We start from the raw sequence: 23,279 nt of genomic DNA, 5'->3' as shown, positions 1-23,279 counted from the left end.
CTGCGCTTTGATTTTATAATGTTCATGGTTGAACGGCCTTCATTATTCAGTATAACCTCTTTCTGTAACAACGCGGGCACCAAAAAAAAGCCTTGGCAGGCACCATGGCGCCTGTGAGCACCATGTTGGGGACCACTGGTATACAAAATACTTATGTTTGCCAAAAACCCACATACTTCACCCTTCAACATGGCATTGCTTTCGCAGATTTCTTGAACAGGCTGGAGTATAATATCATTTCAACTGATTCCACATTATATAAGAGCAGTCATAACTGCTATCATAATTAGAGTCAATGGGACTTTATGTTTTAAGAAGCTATAATAAGATGTTAGATGAATAGCTTGGACTTAAATCTCAGGCACAAATTTAGTTCACATGGTACCTCAGTGACAGAAGAAACATCACGGCATGCAGATCATGCCACTCAACATAATTTTCATTTATTAACAATGTAAAAATTTATGAACGTTATAAATATGGAGAAATAAACTAAAAGATAGTCGTTCTTAGGTCTTTTCTAGCCAAAATAGTGCTGTGCCAATTATTATATAAAGCCACAAATAAAGTGTGAGGAACTCACCTTGCACTTTACACATTTGCGTGGAGCTGAGACAGGGGGTTTATCGGTCACTGTCTCCGCTGTAGATTTGGCCAACAGCTCTGTCCGCTTGGGGCAGTAATATGCCTGGTGTGCAGTCAAGTTGTCAAAAGAAGTGAACTTAATACCACAGGCTGCACAGATGAACTGGAAAAGTGTTGGAGGCTTCTGTCCCAACTGTCCTTGCTGCTGCTGAGCCGACAATGAACCGCCTATACTCGGACTAGCCGATCTACCACGGTCCTTCCCGTGGGGTGGAGACCCTGAGGGAGAGTTGGGCACTACTCCCTGAGGACTGGATACTCTGCCATCATCCCCACCACCCTCCAGTCTTGCTGAACAGTAGTGTTTCTTGTGAGCCATGTAGTTCTCATGCTTACAAAATACTATGTTGCACTCCCGGCATTTGGACACCCCTTGCTTCACAAGCACCTGTGGTGGTGGAGGTGGTGGAGGTGGAGGAGGCACTACTCCCGCAGCAGCTTCTGTTGCCATTCTCAGAGCCATCTCAGTTGTGAGAAGTGGAAGGATGCTGGCTGAGGACAGGATGTCTGCCGAGGTAGTCCGAGGGTTATGTAGCAACAACGGAGGTGGGATTATGGGAGTAATATGAGGAGTTTTTGTTGCGATGGTGTTCTTGGTTGAGGCTTTCCCTGAGAAAGGGAGAGGTACAGGTGGAGACTTGAGGAGGGGTGCACCATTGCCTCCTGCATCATCTTGATGTGCTGATGAAGCAGCAACAGCAGCAAGCAGCAAATTGGACAGGTTACTGGTGGACTCCACCTGACTCAAATGGCGGCTGAGCGCTGCCGCCAGTGCTTTCCTTTGGCTGTTAGTAGCAGACTCCAAACTGCTATTCCTGCCACTGTTGTTCATAATGATGACACCATTTGGTGTTCCTCTGCGTGGTGATTTTGGTGAAGTCTGCTGAGATTTGGGGCTAGGACTGTTACTTTCAGACTCGGTCCGTGGTCGTTTGGATGGAAGTTCTGACGATCCAGATCCTGGTCCCCGTTTCAAGTTGGACTGTGATGAATTAGACAAAGTTGGAGAGGTAGGTGGTGGTGGAGGAGAAGGACTGGAACATGTCGAGGAAGCAGAGAGGAGGAGGGAGGGAATGGACGGTGCACAAACGATGTCCTCACCCTCATCTACCTCCACTTCTTCCTCATCCTGTATCATTGTAATGGACTGTGTTAGTGGGGGTGGGGGAGGTGGTAGGGGCACAGGAGATGTCCTTCGAGAATCTTGATCACTGTCCAGGTCCACTACAAGATCACCAGCCCCACTGCCTTCTGAGGAACGCCTCATGCTCAGGTCCAGAGGTGCAGATGTATCACCACTGGTCTCGATATGAGGTATGCAGCGACTACTGGTTTCTATCCGAGCAGGCACTACTGACTTCACCTGCAATGAAAGGATGAACATGACATATTAAGAATCCACCAATTAAAGGACAGACAACAAAGTGTATATATACTGCACAGATTTTTACAATTTATTTAGACTAAATTTAATTTTAACAAATTATATGTTGTTTAATTCAAATTAAGACCAACAGCTTACATTCAAAATTTTGTAATTTATTAGAGAGATGCGTTTCAGTTTTATGATCAGGATATCCTGTAAAATTTCACTATATAGACACAAAAGTTGTATGCTGGTAAGCAATTAGTATTACCTACTAAAAGTAGTAAGGGCATGCAAAATGAAATGCTTTTATTTTAGAAGAGCTGCAAACACAAATTCTTCACCAAATATTATTATAGTAGTCAAATCAGGGATGATGAAATGGATAAAACATACAGCATGACTGAGGAAGATGAGAAATACACATAAAATTTTAGGCAGAAACCTAGAAGAAAAGGGACTACATACGTGGGAGGATTATATTATACCGGATCTTAAAGAAAAATGATCTGAGTGTGTCGAGTGCCTTCAGCTGGCTCAGAATAGGGTCCAGTGGTAGGCACTTGTGATCACTTTCATGAACCTTTGAGTTCAATACAAGGTAGAAATTTCTTGGCTAGCTGTGTGGTTATAACCCTTGGATCAAAAATGAATCATCTGCACACCATCACATCACCTTTAAAATAGCTGTCACATTTTGACAACGGCGTATTGGCATTATTGTATTATCCAATGCCTGTTGTTTAAACATTCAAAAATTAAACAATTAAAATTCTGAAATTCACTATGTTTTAAACACCGGCTCTACCCACTGAAGAAGCTTAGCTTTTAGGTACCCTCTTACCTGAATACGGATACATGGGACGTCTATAAAACAAAGTGATTTAATTACATAATTTTTCACACTTTTAAATAACAGATAAAGGATAACATCCAAGCAAAATATTTCTATAATTTTATGATCTGCAAACTTGTCCTACCTGATCGGTTGTGTGCGTGACCTCTGCCTCCTTACTCCTGATCTGCGCATGCACTGCCTGAGCCATCGGCTGGAGAGTGCCATTGGGGAGGAGCAGGCACGCTGTGTCACGGGCTGGGAGGCCCATAGCAGCTGCCCCAGTCAGAAGGCTGGCTCCCTGAATCAGTGAGCAGGGTACCAGCAGAATAGGGTTTGTGGGCAGTGCCAGAAATGGCTGGGGAGGGCTGCGGTGCTCCCTGCTGGGAGGTGAACAGCTGGGTGATGTTCGTGACACCACTTCTGGTGGTGACGCTGGAGCTGACTCCGATGACATCTTTGTTGAAGGTGGTGGAGGAGGAGGTTGAGACTTCACCACATGCCTGGTGCTACAGTAGTGTAGTTTGTGTGCCCTGAAAGTCTTGACCGATGAAAACCGGATGTCGCAATCCTGGCAGTAGCGGTCCACCAAGTGCGGAGAATTCAGTAGTGCCGCGGTGACCTCGGCAGGTGGTGTGAGGACTGGCCCCCCATTTGACAGTGAGCTGGGGGTTGGACTGGGTCCTGGAGATGCAGAATGCATTCGCATATGGCGGTTGAGGCTGACCTTCTTGTCGGCACTGTAGGAGCAGTGGGGGCACGTGTACTGTTTGCCTGTTCGCACTGTCTTGTTTGGCATACCGTTTACTTCTGGCACACCCTCACTGCCAGATGCCTCAGCATCCCCCCGGGGTGTCTCGCCTGATGACAATTTTCCATCCTCACTGTCACTGTCACCCCTCCCTGCAAACAGTTTGGCAACACAGGACCATCAAATGCCATTTCCCTACAAAGAACCAACTGTTTTGGGTTTGGGGTGAGTTTAGTAGAGCTTTGGTGCATCTTGCAATACAAGTTATTTGAACTCAACCTGTTAATCACTAGACCCATTTCTTATAGTTTCCATTTCCTTTTTTCTTTATAGACATTTTTTGTGCCAGAGTAATGACTTTTGCTGCCGTATTTAAAATGGCACTCTTATACTACTAAATGGATCACAATGGACATTTTATGCATCTGCTTGCAATATAATCTGCAAATCACCAAGTGTACAGTACAAATCACAAGACACAATCTGCCACAGAAAATTTCAGTACCAATACTAATTTGCCAGACACTGCTATCTTCCATGGACTGCCTACAGTTGCTACAGTAAGTACCAATTTAATAAAGTTTATTACCAACTTGCATAAAACGGTGCAAAGCATTTTGCGCATGTAACAAACAGAAGAAAAAATGCATGATTTATACTACACGACTTCTGGAGTCACCACAAAAGTAAAATTACTGTTGCAAATGGCACAGAAATCCTATGAGGGCATGGTTCTTGAATATGTATTATAAAGACACTCAGCCACCTTATCCCCCAAGTCCATTGCTACTGCCCTGAAAATGGAGGCAACACTACACTGAACTACAACCCAGAAGACTCTCACAGAACTTTTGTATGTTTGTTAAATAAAACTGTGCCTCATGCTGGAGCCCTCACCTTTATGTGAGGCTGTCTTAGTGTTTCCAGTAACTGTAGTGCTTCCTGTCCTGTGGGAGCAGTAGTATGTTTGGTGAGCCTCCAGGGTACTCAGTGAACTGAAGCGGATTCCACAGGGGTTGCACATGAACACTGGCACTGAGGGAGACACATACAAGCATGTCACACACAGACACACCACCATGGCAGGACAACAGTGCTCAATTCACGTCATAACACAAAATTAAATATATTTTAAACGAGGACATTTACTTCACAAAAGAACGTGTAAATCTAAATGTTCCTGATCACCGTGTGTTACAATAAACATGACTACTATTATGGACAATATACATCGTCTTGGTTATTCTCAAACACTATTTTGAAACTCGGTGTTTCTGTCATCAGCTAAAAAGAGAGGAATGGTTCCTATTCAGATGGGCCCCTTAAAATGAGCTAGTCTCGATGATTGAAACAGATCCAGTTCATTAAACTCGATATAATTATGAAAATACCCGAACATAAAATTATGACAACGAAAGACAAATGACAACAATGAAGCGCACACACATGTAAGCTGATAAGATTTGTTATTTAAAGCACATGTAAATTACTGTATATTTTCAAGTCTACTTAAAACATCAAATCCTTTTTGTCTGCGGTTACTAAAATATCGTATGTAATATATAAGGCATAAAGTGATCTATGCCGACCACTTTTTTGTTTGTCGTTGGGCAGCCATATGCAGATCAGTGCACAAAGTGAGATATTTAGTGTTTCCTACAATGCACACTGTGGTGGTAAATAAGAGAAATGATGCATGATGTTCATAAAACGTAAAGCACGTTCATATTCCATCCATAATTCTCCATGACAAAAATTCTATGCTCAAAAGTAATATCCACCTTGCTTGATCAAAACAACATACCAAACTGAATTGTGATGCATTGAAGAAGTGAAGACTGTGTACTTTCTTGGTTGGCAAGGCCACTGGTTTCCCCACCACTGACGTGCGAAGTTGCTGGATCCCTATATGCTGACCAATTCCATATCGTATATGTACAGTCGGTGATCGCGACGTTTGGGCCGCTCGTTAAAACGAAAATTCTGTATATCATTACTGAATTTACGGGTGCTTCGTAAAACCACAGAGATATCGTGATTTTGATATATCGATGTCCGTACTGGTTATGTCGAATGAGTACACTCTGGAGTTTACATTAATTTTTAATGCTGTTTACACAATTTATTAAGCTACTGGTGTTTACGACGTTGTTCTATTAATGTCATATCAGCAAGACAGACTTATTCAAGACAACTCTTGGATAAAGCAACTACACCTTGGTATGTTTTTACCACTTTTAATTCAGAAGACAACACCCATCTGAAACACTTCAATAGCGAACAATCGCATAATATTTCTTGTACGTGTTAAAAATTTCGCTCAAAGTAGAGTTCATAACCTTACTTAATAATAAAAAAAACGCTGGATTAGAATATCACTTATAAGTTGGATACAATGATTACAACTTTTACTTTAAATTTTATTTCTTTCAATATTCGTACTTTAATCACGTTTGATATCTTAAGTAATTTCCAAAAAATTACAAAACACAATAAAACTTTTCAAAGCAACGGATAGATACACTATATAAACAGTTTACGTTTTAACCACTGCATTATAAACCAGCCTAATGACGGCTGTTAACCCGACACCTGGTATGAATTTGATTATTTAAGGATGTAAAATCGCTGTTATTTAGGGCGTGCCATAGCATAGAAAGATTAGTCGCCAGCTTCTCGTCGCGAGGACCACTCGCTCCTAGGGCAGTGCATGTGGATAAAGAGCCACTGGGAAAAGTCGTCCCCCCACCCCAGACATTTCGGTATTAGTCTTTCAATATCATTCCATCACTGCTCCATATTCGCAAACGTACCATATGGGGGATGGACAATGGGCCCATTTGCTCGCTCAGTTCCAGGGAGACAACAACAAAAAACTTGTCGCTTATTGAAATACATAAAAAAGCTTGGCCGTGTGTAAGATGGGACAGTGTTACAATGTATGTCCCACAACAGAATGCTAAAATATAATTTTAATGGTATTATTATTTATTCTGGTGGACAATATCCCAATATGTGCTCTACTGTATTTCCGCGATAGCTCCACTGCAGTGCAGATAGTACAAACGTCGGCCGCACGGCGCTCTTAACCCGGGCCCGGTACAACTTAACAAGTCTGTTCTGAAAACTTCACTTTGAACGCCAGAACAAGGAATTCAATACGTAACGACGCAAATCAGGTGACGTCACACAAACACTAATAACTTGAACATGCAAACAGCAGTGCCTCTCTCACCTTGTCTGGACTCTAAGGCGTCGGGTTTGGGTCTTGGTAGTGGCACTGTTGTAGCCCCGTCAGGTGGCATAGGCGGTAAACAGAAGAACTGGCTCGAGGGAAGTGCTGCCAACATAACAAATATGGAAATGACTGTGTGAAGAAGAACTGTCATGCTATCACGAAGATCTTTGTTTTGTCCAGAGGCAGAGTTAACCGGTTTCAAGTTATTGGGTATGACGTGTGAAGTGCGCATTTCTTCTGTTTCAGGAATGTTCGGCCACAAAAAAACCAGAGTAACGTGTTAAAAAGAACATTATTTTATAATGATAAATACATGTGACCAGTGCATGTACAGCATCAACGGCATTAGTGTTTACTGTGATAAAATATCTGAAATTGTAGTTTCTATTTTAATCACGGACTTAGAAATGCCAGGTGGGATATGGGCACTATCTTTTTTCGTAGAAATCCGCTCCCAGTCGTTAGTTGGGTTAAATGCGAACCTCCGTATTTACGTAATGGGTTCACGCCTAAGCTATCGTCCACCCAAGCTCAGATGTGTCATCCTGATTCGGAAAAAGAAATACAGCAGTAACATGAAAAGTAGCCAACAGCAGCTCAATCCAACAACAAATTCCCCGCCTTTTATAGAACCACAAGGTTAATAATCATGTTCACTACATTCTTCCACCGGAGTCTATCCTGAGCCAAATGAATCCAGTCTTCACCTTCAAACCCCATTACTTTAATTTACATTTTAATATTATCCTTCCTTACATGGAAACATCTCTCAAATGGTATCTTCCGCTACGTTTTCCGAATAAATTTTCGTGTTTTTTCTCATTTCCCGATGTGTCCCACCCAACTAATTTCCCTAGAATTTTTCACCCTAATAATGTTACAGCTCCTAAATATCTAATTACTAACCATACTGGGATACTGGGAACCCCGTTCTTCAAGTGCCTGAGCACTGCGGGTCCCAACTTTTCGTCGTCTTGATCTATAGACATTTGGTAGGACTCCTTATACGAGGGATCGGCCCGTCGCAAGGCCTCTACTTGTGCACAGGACAGCACAACACAGAAAAACGCGGACAGACATCCATGGCTTGAGTGGGATTCGAACCCACGGTTCCAGAGACCGTGCGGCCACTGTGGACCTCAATTACTAACCATAATAACATTAAAGGAAAATTGATTCATGCTACCTCTTCCTTTCTTGCTCTCAGTCAGTACAATATTGCTGCTTCATGCAGTGCATTGTTTGATTTTTTTCTTAAACATTAATGATTTGTTTCTATATCTACGGCCGCTCCGGTTAAAATAACCCCTACTTAATCTAGATTTTAAATTAACCTTCAACTGACAACATACTTTATTAACTCCTCGACGAAATCACGGTCAGGGGGATTACTTTATTTTACACTAATTCTTTTATAACTTCAATTGGTCACGTGTCCTGAACTAATATTCCGTAGATACTGCGGTTTATAATTTTGCTGACAGTGTCTGAGGCTACTGACGATACCATTCCGTCTGAAAAACCTATAAGCTTTTCCTTGCCTCACTGGTTTTCGAAATCTTTCATATGCTACATCAAGAACAAATATCAGGGTTTTTTTTAATAAATACAAGAAATCTAAATCCAATCTTCTGGATTATAGTGCAGTGTAGTCTGGCAGAACGTCTCAGAGGTCTTTGCTGCTTCCAACATTAGAGCGATTAGTGAATTTAAATTATTACTATAGAATCTTTTCTTATTGTCGTAAACTGGTCGAAACTACATTTTAGAAAGAGAGACTAGTTTCGTCAAAAGTTATCCATAATAATTCGAGGACCCAGTCAAAGAATTTTTGGAAATACACTTACAAATAACCCCAAAAGAAATTGCAAAGGACACTATGACGAGGCCGCAGTTAATTACAAAAGATTTTGTATATCATTTTTCCCTCTGTTAATACTTCGTACAATTCTGACTGCACTGGGTACGAATTTCTAAATATTTCTGATTCAGATGTTAAGCGATTAATCATCCATCAGTCGTTTCCGTTCGATGAAATTCCCGATTATGTTATAAATGATTGTTCCGATAAAATTCGCTATTCTCTTACGTCACATTTTTAATCCTAGTTTATTAACTGGATAGTTACTCTCATTGTTTAAACAGGCGACCGTTCTTCCATTCTTAAGAAAGGCAACACAGCTCAAGTGACCTATCTCCAATTTTTTTTAAAGTTATTATACACCATCACTTTTCGTTTTATTTTAAATTTAAGCAACATCTAGATCAGCACGGTTTTGTTAAATAAAAATCTACGGCAAATAATTCAGTAACTTGCCTAACTGATGATATACTGTCTGTTCGTACAGGAAGTTTTATTGTGTTTATTTTTATCTCAACTAGGCCTTTTCCAAAGTTCCTCACATCAAATAGATCTTCCTTCCTTCGTATTTTCGTAAAGTTTTATTCTTCCTTGTCTGCACTGTCAGGGGTACCACACCTTTGAAGTCCTTTTATTTACCATTTTTTCCAACGATCTTTCTGCTAAAATTAATCATTCAAAATCTCTCTTATATCTTTCACACGCAAGACGAACAATATATTAAAATATTTATTTATTATTTATGACGCATTTACAATATCTTATGAACAATATATAATTTAACTTCTGTGACAAAGATGTCTTAATTTCGTGTTCTGACTGTATTAAAGATCTTGGAGTTATGTTAGTAAATTATATTTCCACTGTCATGTCGACGTAGTATATTCATAGCCACTGAGTACATTAGGGCTTATTCACTTTATTACTTATAATTTCTCTTCATTAGTCTACTTGTTTTATACATTGACTTAATGAGGTCAGAGCTAGAGTATGTCTCTGTCGTGTAGAAGAAGCTTCCAGCAACTGACTCCAATAACAAAGAAAATATACAAAGAAAATTTGCCAATTTCTGTTATTATCGGCTTTTCATTTTGATACGTTTCGTAATTATGATTTAATTCTAAGTCGTTAAAATTTTGGAATACTTTATTCCAGACGAGGACATCTCGATGTTTTATTCCTTCTTGATGTTTTCAAGGGCAAGTTTAATTAGACATTCCATCATGGACACTGTTGGTATTCGCGTGACCACAAGGCAAATTAAAGAATTTCCAAATTTCAGCATGATCAGTAACTTAAAACATAGTCCTCCCGCCAGGAGCGCCAATGCTGCAAATGGCATTCAGATCTTAAGACATTTTTGGCAAAAACATTATCTCCTTTGAGTACACTGTCTCGTTACGTGAAGGTGCGCAGATTAACATGCTTTATTTTCATTTTTCTATTGTACTCTGTACTTAGTATGAATTTTATCTTTTAATTTCTTGAGCTGACTATAATAGTCTCTTGTATCCGTTGAGTCAGCACGTTTTAATAACGAAACAAACAAACTTTTATTATTTTCATCAATAATCATTAGGACACTGTTCTCTTTAGTCTGAGAGTGTAACAATTGTCTACGAAGTCGGAAAGGCATTGGACCAGTTCTGCACGTATAGGTTATGGACGCATTAAACACATTCCATTACAGTTGCTACGCGAGGGTTTAGAAGTCGCGGGATCACATTTAAGCTGCATATGTTGAATAAAACAAACCAAGATGGTTTCTGAAATAATGTCACTTTAAACACACCCAACTTCCACGTTTTATTCATATTTTAAAGTATCAAAAGATGGTCATTTATATAAATGCAGAAGCCCACAATATTTTACGTACAAGAATCAAACAACCCTTTAAAGCCGAAGCTTGTCTATACAACATTTAAGAATTCTGTCCGAACCGCAAAGAAAACACCACACTCTACCATTACAAAGACAAACTTATTAAAGATGTTCACGTGAATAATCGACGTTTACACAGAGAATCACATACAACGAATTCAGACTTCTTTATTATTAAAGCAGGTGAGGCAAACAGTTACCACTAGAATTAATTAAGATTTCCATTTTAGTGATAAATACAAATATGACGTCAGAGTTCCGAACCAATAAGAGCAAGGTCAAGAGTACTACAAACTGTTGTCGCGGTGCATGGTGGGTAGTTTATGAACTTCGTATTCATGCCGTTCATTTTCAAATTCGGGCAGGAGAGCTAATATACCTCAACAGCTCCACGAAAATTACATTGCATCATGTGTTCCCGAAAATCCTTTCCAAACAACCTTTCAGTCACACTTAACAAAAGGTGACAGTGGAACCACGGTTCCGGATAATTTGACGTAAATACGTCTATACGGAAAGGAAGTTTATATATTGGCTTTATTCTAAATATTTCCTTTATACATGCTTTACAATTGAGATAAATTTGTTAAGATATTGCTTAATCAACTTGAATTAGTTATGCTTAAGATGGGTCTGTGGTTATTTATTATTATTTATTTAGTGTTCTGTCTGACGACAGGTCCATATGAACAGGATCCTTCCATCCTTTTCTCGGACTGGGACCTGTTCATATACGTTCTTGGCAGATGATCCAGAAGTGGTTTGCCATTGCCTTCTTCTGTGTGTGAGTGGAGTAATTGTTGGGATGCCACGGAGGAAAACTCCGTGATGCCTAGACCACGGCCTTGCCCAACACAAGTTATAAATTCGGGCACCGCCGGAATCGAACCCGAGACCCCAGGAATACAAGGTCAGCTTTCTAACCGCTAGACCACCGTGGCGGTCGGGTCGGGTCTGTGGTAGCTGAATGTAATGAAATGTAAGGTAAGGTAATGTAATATCAAATCTAAAACTTCTTGACGATGGTGAAGAGTCATTTGAATAAAAATTTTCTTGGATATTATCCATCGTCTAGTAAATATAAAACGTAAAACGACGTTTCGGAGATGGGACTCTATCTCCGTCTTCAGGTTCCTACACAGGTAATGTAATCTTTTATAGGTAATAACAATGCTAAGTAAATAGATGACGTTTCCTAGGTAACATAACAATGAAGTTACACTTTTTCGTTTCCCTCTTTCGTAACACATTTTTGCCGAATAACACTGACCCTAAAATATAGACGTATTTACGTCAAAAACACTTTACGACGTATGGAACTTACAAATCGTAGTCATAGATACTTTCTCGTCGCCTTATGGCCATAACGTTTACCTTCTTCCGAACCGTGGACTCGAGACCTGGTGTTTTAGAGTTCGACTAACTTTGTTACAAATTTAGCCCCTTTGCATACTGGGGCTTTTACTCGTGGAAAAAGCGGCCAGGGCGTGAAGCTGACCACTCAATCAATGCTGAGGTCATTAATGTGTGGAGTAATACCTCCACTCTCTCGTGTATCTTCATGGCGCTGTGTTTAATTTTATTAGAAATCTGAAAGAAGAGATCGCATGTGTTGCACGACGTGCTGTGGTCTCACCTGAGTGGAAGGCTGGGTTCAGAGCAGCAAGATACTCCAAACCGGGGGCGGTGGTGGGCAGCACAGGACTGGGGACCGCAGCCCTCAGAGCAGGATCGGTTGCAAGGCCTGCCTTAAGCCGAAGTCTGGGGGGCGGTGGATGCGGTGATTCCCCTTCCTGTACTGACAGCGGGGACGTTTTAGTGCAGCTGTTTGTGACGTCACGAGACGCCTCGCCCCCTTCGTCACCACCTCTAACGGCTGATGAAGGCGCCTCACCCTCCGCTTCACTTTGCCACTCCTCCTCGTCTTCGCCTGCAACAAGAAAATACAACTCAGCTTCCGAGACCGGTGCAGATAGTGTGAAAGACTATCCAATAGATGGCAGAATAGTTCGCATAAGTCAAAACTCCAAAGTTCATCTGTAAACGTCAACGAATTTAGTCCGTACCGCTAAACAACACATTTCTCCATGATAAAAATTAACTTGTTCACCCTGTTCAAGGAAATAATCTATTTTTAGTGTGAATTATACGAAACCAACAATGACAACACAAACCCAGGTATAATTAACCGGAAATAAATAAGTCCACAACGAAAACAATAAAAATGTGTGAGGACATTTGTCGGTTGTGCCGCTAAGACTATGAACCGCGGCAACCGACGTAGTATCAGCCTATAGCGATAAGACAGAGACGTGCGGCCAGCACAGCCTCCAAACATCCTCACCATATTTGTAAATCTATCTTACAGAAGTAGTGTTGGATTCAATTGGTTAATTGTATGGTCTTGTGTTGGGAACACGTGAACACGGTGATAATCCAATAAAAGCCGAGGAGTTTCTTGATCCTCTGAGCGACTATTAGGTTTCCTAGAAGAACAATTAGTGTGATATCCGTTTAAAATTAAACTTTAAACCTCCTTCGGTGTTTGGTCTGTATAAACTATTTCATTTCTACACTATATATGCTCGCGATAGATTCATATTTATCCCTAGGAGGAAAGCGAGACTCGTGAATAAACAGTTGCCATCACAAGCCATCTGTTTTATCAGATGTTTTAACATCACAGGGTAGAACTTATAAAAGTAGCCTTAACAGATTAAATAACATTTGAAGTTTTCACACTAATTTTCAGACTAATACAAAACAATAAGCAAAATTATTTTTGGTGTATTCAGGTATGTAGGGTTTGGAAAGTTAGAATATTTCCATATTCACGTGGCTGATCATCTGAAATGAACTTAAAAGAGCCAGTTATATTTTAATTATAACACGAAGTTTTAAACGCGAGAGAACACAGATGTGAGATCGCATGTAAGGCTATATACATGGAGTGGCCATGACTTTTTAGCGCCTGCGCAGTAATGCCTCGCGGGCAAACAAACCTATACCCCGATTTTTACAGGTATAGAATTACTTTTAATGACATTCCAGAGGTATCTGTAAAACCCTAAACAGTGTGCGAGCAGTCAGGGCGGAGCAGTGTGCGAGAGTGTGTGCTTGAGATTGACATCGCGATGGTATCTGGCGCCAGGTTTTATTAATTACCTCTCTCCTTCTGCAGAGACGTTGTTCTGGACCGGATTCAGATAAATCACATGACACACATATAACGAAACGCAGAGGAAACTTTTAAATCAAGATCATAGATTAACGTGACGGACATGTGATGCCTCATCGTACAACTGTCATCTGGAAATACGTTAAAATCTGAAAGAATTACGAACCAGCTCGTAGGTACTCCATGGTTCGCTCCACCAACTCCGGTCAACACGCTTACACTTTACGTTACATTAATCGTAGTTATAACAACAGATATTAAGTTGAAATTATATACTGTGAACATCTTCGTATTTAAATGGCGTGCTGATTTATTTTGAATTTATGGTGATATGTAAATAGGAGACAGAGGTTTCCGTCCAAGCTCCAGACTTTACACGACTATTTGGCTGTTTATTTGTTTCAAAGTTACTCTTAATCTCACTTACTGACAAACAGGTGAAAAAGCAATCCGATATGAAAGTCCATTTTTGTCTGAAGAACGTTAGATTTCTAAGTACACGAATAAGAATACATTTTATTGAGCGGGATTTTTAATACTGTGTGGTAAAGAGGTGAATTCAAGACGAAGTAGTAGTTAGACGTTTCGACAAATCACGGCCAATAAAGAACTCTCCACAGACGCCGTGTTATAAACTCAATGTGCCAAGACGCCAATGCAACGAATTATGAACAAATTAAGAAACGTGCGCATCGCGTAACGATTCTGGTGCGTTCGCCAGAATTTGAACTTCGATCTTTGCAAATGGTGACAATGGTTTCAGCAGTTCCTCGGAGGGCCAGTGACCTTTGTTTTTGGGTGATGACGTCAGGACGGAGACTTTGCCACGTAATTGAGAGGCTGCGTATGGATCCCATACGCAGGGATTCCCGACGTAACAATGGTGACCAAGATAACCACGATAATAACAGTAGGTATAAATGTGGCAACCAACGTAGCTTGGGGATTCCCCACCGTCACTTCCGCGCTCAGAAACATCGACAGAGGTTACAAATTAACGCTGTCTAACCTTAACCAAAATTTAAAAACCACTACCAACTAGCTGAAAGTCGTCTAGTTGGTCAAAGAATCCCCCCTTAAGTTCATATGAGTGCGCTCCAAGTGGCTCCCATTCTAAGTATTTTAATGTCCATCTATGCCTAGGTCTTCCAAATAATCATTTTTCACGTTTACAGATCGGAAGTAGTTGACATAAATTGTCAAGTTTCACCTGAAGAGACTTCACATGTGCGTGTATTTCAGGTTAAAGATAATTTCTCGAGGTACATGAACGGCAAGTTGAGGACCCCAGATTGACTAACGCTACACCATGGAACCAACTGCCATGCCCAATTTATATTGATGAGTCAGTTTATTGAATAGTAAGACAGTGGTCTCGTCTACGAGGAAGGCGGTTGGATCTTTTCATCAAATGTACTATGAACATCTTCAATTTAGATGTCATGTGGGGGTGACACACCCCCACATCGCACCAGCCCCTAATTACCCTGTCAGTACTGCTATGTACGTCATTATTTCGCTTCCTTTCTAGCTTTTTTCTTTTCTTTTCCAATCTAGTTCCTGTACACACTCACACAAATTACATAGCAAACAACGTTCCGGCAATTTACCTGTCCTTGTTCTCAACAACAATGTTGCCAAGCCCTCACCCCTGCAGGCTGCTTACATGCTGCGCCGCCTGTCAGCTGCTTCGACGTGGGTCCTAATAACGCACTTCTATACAAACCGGTAACTAAATCGGACCATTTTGGCGATGCCAGGTTCGTATAAAAACAATTATCATGAAATATGGACGTACGGTCACACAACGACCAGCAAGGACCATGCGAAATACGACTTCACAATGTTTTTTCGTATAAGCCTAGCAAAATAATAATAGCAACACAAAACACAAAATTATTATATTAAAATGCTTAACAACAGCGAACAAAGGCAGTCATATTCAAGCATCAAAGAAAACAAATCATTAAAAATAATTACCGTAGTACATTAAAATAAAATCTGCAGACAATAGATACGTTCAGAAGTAACACAGATACTCAATACAAAACCGGACGATTGTAAACAAAAGAAATGCTTAAAGACATGTTAAGGCAATTAAGTTTATTATAAAATGACAGAAATAAAACAATAACAACATGAAACCAAGATCAGAAACAAATTAACAATACAACTGAATAAAACAAATCGTTTGTATATGTTTCAAAATTCAAGCGAGAACGTCAACATGCCGGAATAGTACCGTAAAACACACTCACTAACCGTAAGACACTAATATTCTTTGCCGTAGGAACAATACCGTTATATAATCTACCAATCAGTGATTAAGATAGACGACGGAATGTTATAAACAGAAACAGCCAGACTTGCAATAGAAGAACCCAGAATTCAGGAACCCATGAGATGCGGATCTACTGCGGGGACTCACTGTTTGTACAGACTGTACCATTTAAAACGCAATACAACAGAAATCACGTACTTCGGTAAAAACAAATGAAATCAGAATCAGGTCAACCCCAAGGTACGTGGACTCTCCCAGCCTCCGCCGCGAAACTCAAGGTCACTCTTGTTACTAGGCCGCCGCTCACGCCAGACGCGCAAAATCTGTGCAGGTGCGAACATGTATTCACGTGCAGAACGTGTGTTCATTCTCGAAAATTCCTTGCGACTTCATGTCTTTCAGAATGCGGTGAACATTTCCAGCATATGCTGTAAAGCTCTTTTGTAAGTAATTTCCATCAAATTACAACTTAAAATTTTTCTTTGTTTTGTTATATTGATATCACCAAACTCATACATACTGATGACTAGAAGAGAAATCTGTCCCAGTTGCAATAACAAATCCAATACGGTCAACCATGGGCAGAAAACCGGGCCTTGTGGTAAGAAGCTAGCGAGCGACTAACCGTCCCAGCTTCGACACTGCCAGTGATGAACCCTGTGGTTGCATAATGAGCGCGGATGTTGCATCAACAGCTCGGAGAAAACTCTGTATCAGTGAAACCGCCCATTTAGATTTCTGTGTATTGAATGCGATGGGAAGTTCCATTCAAAAAATATCTTCCCTGATAGCAGAACAGGTTTTGAAGGTCTGATCCATGCAGTTGAAGAAGCATATTGAGGATAAACTCCGAATTCCAGAAAGAATCTTTACTTTAATAAGAGTATCGCAAAGGGTCTTCAGATGTTCCCTCAAACCAGCTTTCAAAACGAGTCTACTGCAAGCTGTCTTTATCAGCACATCCAGATTACTCACAAGTTTCTCCAAAACATACACTGGAAAACGGGACTGGTGTTATGAGGCATGAACTGGTGCTGCCCTCTACCAGAAGTGAATATGAATCCAAAGATGAATTGCTCCTAGAGTGCTACACTAAAGGTCATCTTACATTGCCGCCATTTGTGAGCGTAGTGTGAGCGGAAGTAGACGTCTCTCTTGTGTGTGTGTGTTGTGGAACAAAGAGCGAACATCAAATTTTGTGTTCGGCTGGACAAAAGTGCCACGGAAACGTTTCGAACGATGAAGCAAGTGTACGGAGATAATTTTCTGTCTCGTACACGTGTTTTTGAGTGGCATAACCGTTTTCGCCATGGAAGAGAATCATTGGAAGACGATGAACATCCCGGCCCAGTAAAAACGATTCGAACGCCAGAGTTGATTGAAAAGGTGCTGGAAATAATCACCAACGACCGATGTACAACGCTTCGAATGATTTCAGAGGATCTGTGCGGAGTGGAAGTCAGAAAACTCTCCCCAAACCAAGAAAGATCAAAAATCAAAATAATGAAAATCATTTTCTACGATAGCGAGGGAACTGTGCACGAAGAGTTCGTACCCGGTGGCCAGACAGTTACTGCTGCCTACTATCTGGACATTTTGAAACGTTTTCTTTAGAGAATCCGTCGTGTACGGCCTCAGTGTCGACAAGATGGCAGTTGGTTCCTGTTGCATCATAACGCGCCAAGCCATAAGGCTCTCCTTGTAAGGGAGATTTTGGCCACCAAAAAGTCTGTGTATTGTTGCGACCACCGTATTCACTGGACTTAGCACCGTGTGATTTCTTTTTTGTTTCCAAAACTCAAAGCACCACTGAAAGGCTGTTATTTTGATGACGTGGACACCATTCAAAGGGCTGTAACGACAGTACTGAACACAGTTCCAGACACGGCCATCCGCCTTTCCTTCCAGTTGCTTCATGATCGTTGTGTAGATGCAGGAGGAAGCTACTTTGAATAAACAATGCTCAGATTGCTCATACATGGAACAATTATTTTTTCCCAGCATCAGTCCCGTTTTCCAGTTGCCGCACTGTGTATACAAAACACTTAGGGAAATGTTTATTTGTATGTCAGTAGCTGTACAAATGCTCGGGCAAAATACACGCAGGGAAATTTGATTCTGAGACGAAGTACAGCGACACGAGGCACAAGATAAGCTGCACACTGTAGGAAAAGGTATAAATCCGCTTCGGCTACATTTCTAAGGGGCATGCATCACGTAATATTAATTAATACTACACTGAGGAATAAAACCAAGGGAATTTAAAAACCCAAACTGTTTTCAAATACTAAAGGAGACAAATGTGTATGTTTTAAAAATATTAAAGGTGGCAGTAAATGAGAGATGATCAAAGATCGGGCACTATTTTATGGTAAAGACACGAAGAAAGAATGAAACGTTCACACAAAACACGTAACAGGACGGATATTAAAGTAGCTGATACGATGGACTGACAGACTGTGTCTGCACGCCACACACGATATAAAGCAGAATACAGGACAAAGAAAGGGAGGTGATATGAAATTAGGTACAATCATGTAGCACCGAGGAAAAAAGACAGTAAATGAAAGAACAGAGGATACAGAAATTAGACGGCGTATAAGAGAAATCAAATGAAATAAAACTTGGACAGTTAAAAAAACAAGACATAAAGAGAGGTTGGCGGGTGGAGGGGGGTCAGAGAGACCTTGGCTGGACCAGTCACTCAGTCAGTCAACAGATGTTATCTCTATGTAATCGGTTTATTTGCTCCAGCGCGGAGGAATACTAGTGAGTCGTGCAGCACACTAAAAGGCCCAGTCTCAAAGTGCGTACTGGTGCTGCACCCTGTTGCATAGTCAAGGTACTGACTCCAGACGCATTACATGTGGTCGGAGTACATTAAGCTCCTGTTCACTTGAGCTAATGCTGAGAGGAGTAAATGCTGAGGTAAGTGGACCGACCTTGGGGCAGAATTGAACCCAAGTCTCCCAGATTTGGGTGATGAAGACATAGGCAGTTTGCTCCTAAGAAACGTAAAAAATCTCGTCAAACCATTAATAACAGCTCACAACTAAATTACAAAATGCCTCAGCCCTACAAACAAAATTCCAACAACGCAACTATTTGTATTCAAGTGGACACACCGATAAACCACACAAAGTAAAATTACTTTCAAAAGCCGTGCCGTGTTAAGGTAATTGTGGGGCATGGCAAAGTATGATTTTGGGGTGGCACTCATTTTAATTTCTTTAAAGGACAAAATGTATTTTCATCATCAAAACCAGAAAAGAATAGGAAAATATTAAAATACATAATTTTAACGTAACGCTGGTTTATAATTATTTTTAGAACAGCCTAGATCTTGACACATTATACACTCAAACTCGAATTAACAGACAAAAGAATAGAAACTTTGTACGTCCTTTGTGCATCTATTGCGCACATACGTGAATCGAGCTTTCAGATAACTACGCCAACCGACAATTGACTTTTTTAATTCTCCAAATAAAAATTCAAATTAATGCTGTAAATTAGAATGAAATTTCTATTCGACTTTGATGTAGAACACTCAATGATATCGTTAACTTTATCAGTTCCTAAAGTCAATTAACAACTGGCGTCAATTCCAACGAATTTAGAAGATCTTGGTGCATTGCAGAACGTAACTTGGAGTAAAACCTAATTAAGTGTCTATGAAGTATATTACTGAGACATTCGGACATAATACGGGAAGGTTTAAGCACATGGTAATGACACTCGTGCAATGAGGGACCCTCAAAATCACTGGAACCTGGGCAGATGCCCACTTTACCCCCTGGATACAGCGACTGTGGATGTAACCGCGGAAACTGTAAATGGCAAATGGAACACGACATAAACTTCGTTACAAAAACAAGAAATGTTTGTGCACAACCGTAGGCTACACTCATAATAAACCAACTTCATGAAGCTAAGTCCTTCATGCGAAGCTGCTAGTATCCGAGATTGTCAAGAAATTCTCTAGCATTTATGGAATCGAAAGGTACATAAACTACCTTCGATTCTTGTATCAAACGCCACTAGACCAAATAAACACCGGACATGCTTCAGAAATCGAAATTCTGCAAGTGAGAGACGGTTCGCGGAAGACATGAGTGTTTGTTGCAGCGTAGGAGGGAGGTGGATGAACTACTGTGTGCTACTCGACGGACATTGGAACCAAGATAGGGTGCCCACACAGTAGCACTTTTGCCTTACTTGCACGATGTGGATGAAATGAACACATCTGTCCAAATGATGCAACTGGAGAACCACAAGACGGATTTGGATGAAACTAGGTGTGGACGTAATGCCATAGGAATATGCCCTAAAACAGTATTTTTAAATTTAAATAAATTTGTGATGTGGGATCGACACCAGCGCCATTTTTACAACATGGTCATACGGTGATGTAAGGTTTTACAGAGTGTCCCAAAAGGATGTATACACAGCAGCAACTCTGGTGGCCACTTGTCAGTCAGATGCTCGCCGCTGTAAACTGTATCACGAAGCTAACGGTGGTAATTGTGAACACCTACGCCATATTTACTAATTCACAAAGTCCCAAAGCTGACGTATGTAATTGCTCAGTTTATTAAGATGTATTTATTTCATTTATTGAATGAGTGTATACATTTTTGGGACATTCTATAGATTAGTCCAGAATAAAATAGGTAAGGCAATATTGTTTTTGGGGAACAGGGTTTTAGGTTCCCATGGCGGTGAATACGAAGATGGCTGTCTTCTAAAGCGTTGGTAAACTTCTACCAGACTACACGGCGCTACAACCCAGAAGACAGCCATCTTCATGTCTGGTTAGGTTGGGTCGGTGTCGGTAAGGCTGGGGCTTGGACAGATTAGGACATACCAAGCTAGGCCAACGTAGGACAGGATAAGCAAGAGTAGGTAAGGTAAGGTAAAGCCAAGCCAAGCTATGTCAGACGATTTCCAACTGGTATAGTCTGATAGGTTAGTTAGGCTAGGGAAGGTTAGGTTAGGCGAATGATTAAATAACAAGAACACTCTTTAAATGTTTCTCAAACGTATAAATTACTTTTGCACAGAATATCCCAATTAAATTAAAGTTGTTCCACTCGTGCAAAGAGGTTCGCACCGTTGAAATGTCGGTCCTTTCCAAAACACACAGAATAATTATCTTTAAAACAAACTTTGTAAGTACGCCCAATTTAAAATTTGTCACAATACAAAATTCACGTCTTGTCGATAAGTTAATATAGAAAATTCAAAAGCAATTTACAAACAGCGATATAGACTTACAAATTTCTCGGTCACTATGTAATTCTTGGGTTATTTTTTAAAATAACTTTAGAAGTTTTATATTTTAGTAACATAGGACAAATCCAACTCCACGGATCATAATTTTTCATCAGAAGCTATTGGTTACAGAACAGATCAAGAAATTGCCTGCCTCTCATGGAACCAGGATGTTGGTTCCTCTGTTCACAACAGCCCATCCCCGGTTCGAATCCCGAGTCAAATGAATCCAGTCCACAGACTCCCACTCGATGCACTCCCCCGAGATGCAGTTTCTATTTTCCCAACCTATGTCTTCGAATCGGCCACTTTCCCTAACTGTTTCCAAACAAAACTTCGTACGTATCGCTCAAATTCCGACGTGCTACATGCCACACCAATCTCAATTTACATGATTGAATTCCCAAATACGAAACACACCCAAAATGTCAGGTTATTTTTATTTTAAATTTATGGCAACAGACTACAACTTTTAAGTTTCGTATAGTGGCCTTGTTGGTGTTGATAATAGGCGGAAATTAATAACCTTGCTGACCAAGTGACCTTCGTACCGTCTTTATGGATGTCGGTCAATTGATTAAAACGTTATTCTGGGGAGTGTAGAAACACAGACGCACACAAACCATGGGCATGATAACATTTCTTTACACCACAGTACACAGCGATAGAAATAATTATGCGTATAAAAAAATGGACACTCACGCAGTTAACGTTCAAAGTGATTAGCGACTCTTTGCATTAGGATCACGGACAACGCACGACAGCATCCTGAAATACCCTCGTCACCTCCCTGTTTAACAACCTCGCTCAATTTCAATTGCCCCACAGCAATCAGAAAGTCTTTGAAGAAAATACTGGTCAGAACTGTACCTAGCCATTAACCCAACTGAGGCACATTAAGATATTAGTTAGTTAGGCAGTTACGTAATCTCAACCAGACGTGATGCTGAGAAACTAAAAAAATAAAAGCGACAGAAAGAAACAAAACCGGCTCAGCATTTCACAATACACCTCTGTCAAACTCTAGAAGGCTGTGTGTTCGCGCTTTCCGGCTGTCAACGGGGAAGTCCTAACTTCGATTTGTTCTGTTGTCACTAATGAAGTGATGTTCTCACACTTCGTAGGTACTAAAGACATTCAATTCATTGCGCAACCATATTCTAAACATATAAGTCCTTTCACAGGAAACTCTCGGTTTACGAACGTTCGATTTACGAACGTCACAATTCATTCAAAAATTTCTTAAACTCACCGATAGATAAGATTTCCTTACAAAACGAAATGCCAAACGCACAGTCAACATAAATGTAAGATTTAAATAAATAAACTTTGAAAAAATGTATTTTTTACTATTATTATCAGAAAATTATTATATGATAATTAGTACAATGTTTTAATGCTTTAAAATGTTTGCTAACGTATACGATACGTATCGTAAAAGCAAAGGAATGCAAGATACACATAACAACGTCTTGGAACGGAACTCGTTCGTAAACCGAGAGTTGCCGGTATTTGAAACGCATGGAGTTTTATTCACAAGTATTCTGGCTGATGTCTACAGCGGTTTCTCTCAGTATCTCACGGAAATTAAAGTGCACTATAATACAGGCCACAGCTGCTACTGTCCGAGCTTATTCAGGGTTCTTGCGCTGTGCAATCTGGAGGCAGTAGATACCTCTGAAACGTCGGTAAACTTTAACCAAACAACAAAGTGCAACAACCCACAAGACAGAAAGAAATGAATCGTCTACATTTCTGTTAAATGTCGATGAGCCAATATTAAAACGGATGACTGAGAAATGTAATATGTAGTTGTAGACTGGATTCTACTGGCTCATTATAAAGCCTAATGGCGAGCTTTAGTGAATATGGAAACGAAATTTTAGGTTTCATGAGAGCTGCGATTTTATTGACTAGCTGAGCAACTATATTTTTCAAAGAAGACATTGCTCCATGGAATCAGTTGGTT

General features: G+C 40.4%; 1 protein-coding gene across 1 annotated transcript in view; it reads right to left on the bottom strand.

Moving 5' to 3' along the window:
* LOC110838334 (Zinc finger protein ush) overlaps window positions 1-23,279 on the bottom strand; it is an 88,275-nt gene that overhangs the window by 6,880 nt on the left and 58,116 nt on the right. The window contains exons 4-8 of the mRNA XM_087352589.1: window positions 12,214-12,507; window positions 6,833-6,937; window positions 4,495-4,632; window positions 2,992-3,749; window positions 584-2,008 (exon numbers count right to left, since the gene is read on the bottom strand). Of these exons, the coding sequence (XP_087208715.1) occupies window positions 584-2,008; window positions 2,992-3,749; window positions 4,495-4,632; window positions 6,833-6,937; window positions 12,214-12,507 (2,720 nt within the window). The remainder of the gene's footprint in view (window positions 1-583; window positions 2,009-2,991; window positions 3,750-4,494; window positions 4,633-6,832; window positions 6,938-12,213; window positions 12,508-23,279) is intronic.

The sequence above is a fragment of the Zootermopsis nevadensis genome, unplaced genomic scaffold, assembly GCF_977971745.1.
Source record: "Zootermopsis nevadensis isolate Lab colony 2312 unplaced genomic scaffold, Znev_1.0 Znev_ptg000021l, whole genome shotgun sequence".
NCBI classification, from domain to species: domain Eukaryota; kingdom Metazoa; phylum Arthropoda; class Insecta; order Blattodea; family Termopsidae; genus Zootermopsis; species Zootermopsis nevadensis.
The sequence above is the reverse complement of the archived record's forward strand: the minus strand, read 5'-3'. Positions and strand labels throughout refer to the sequence as shown.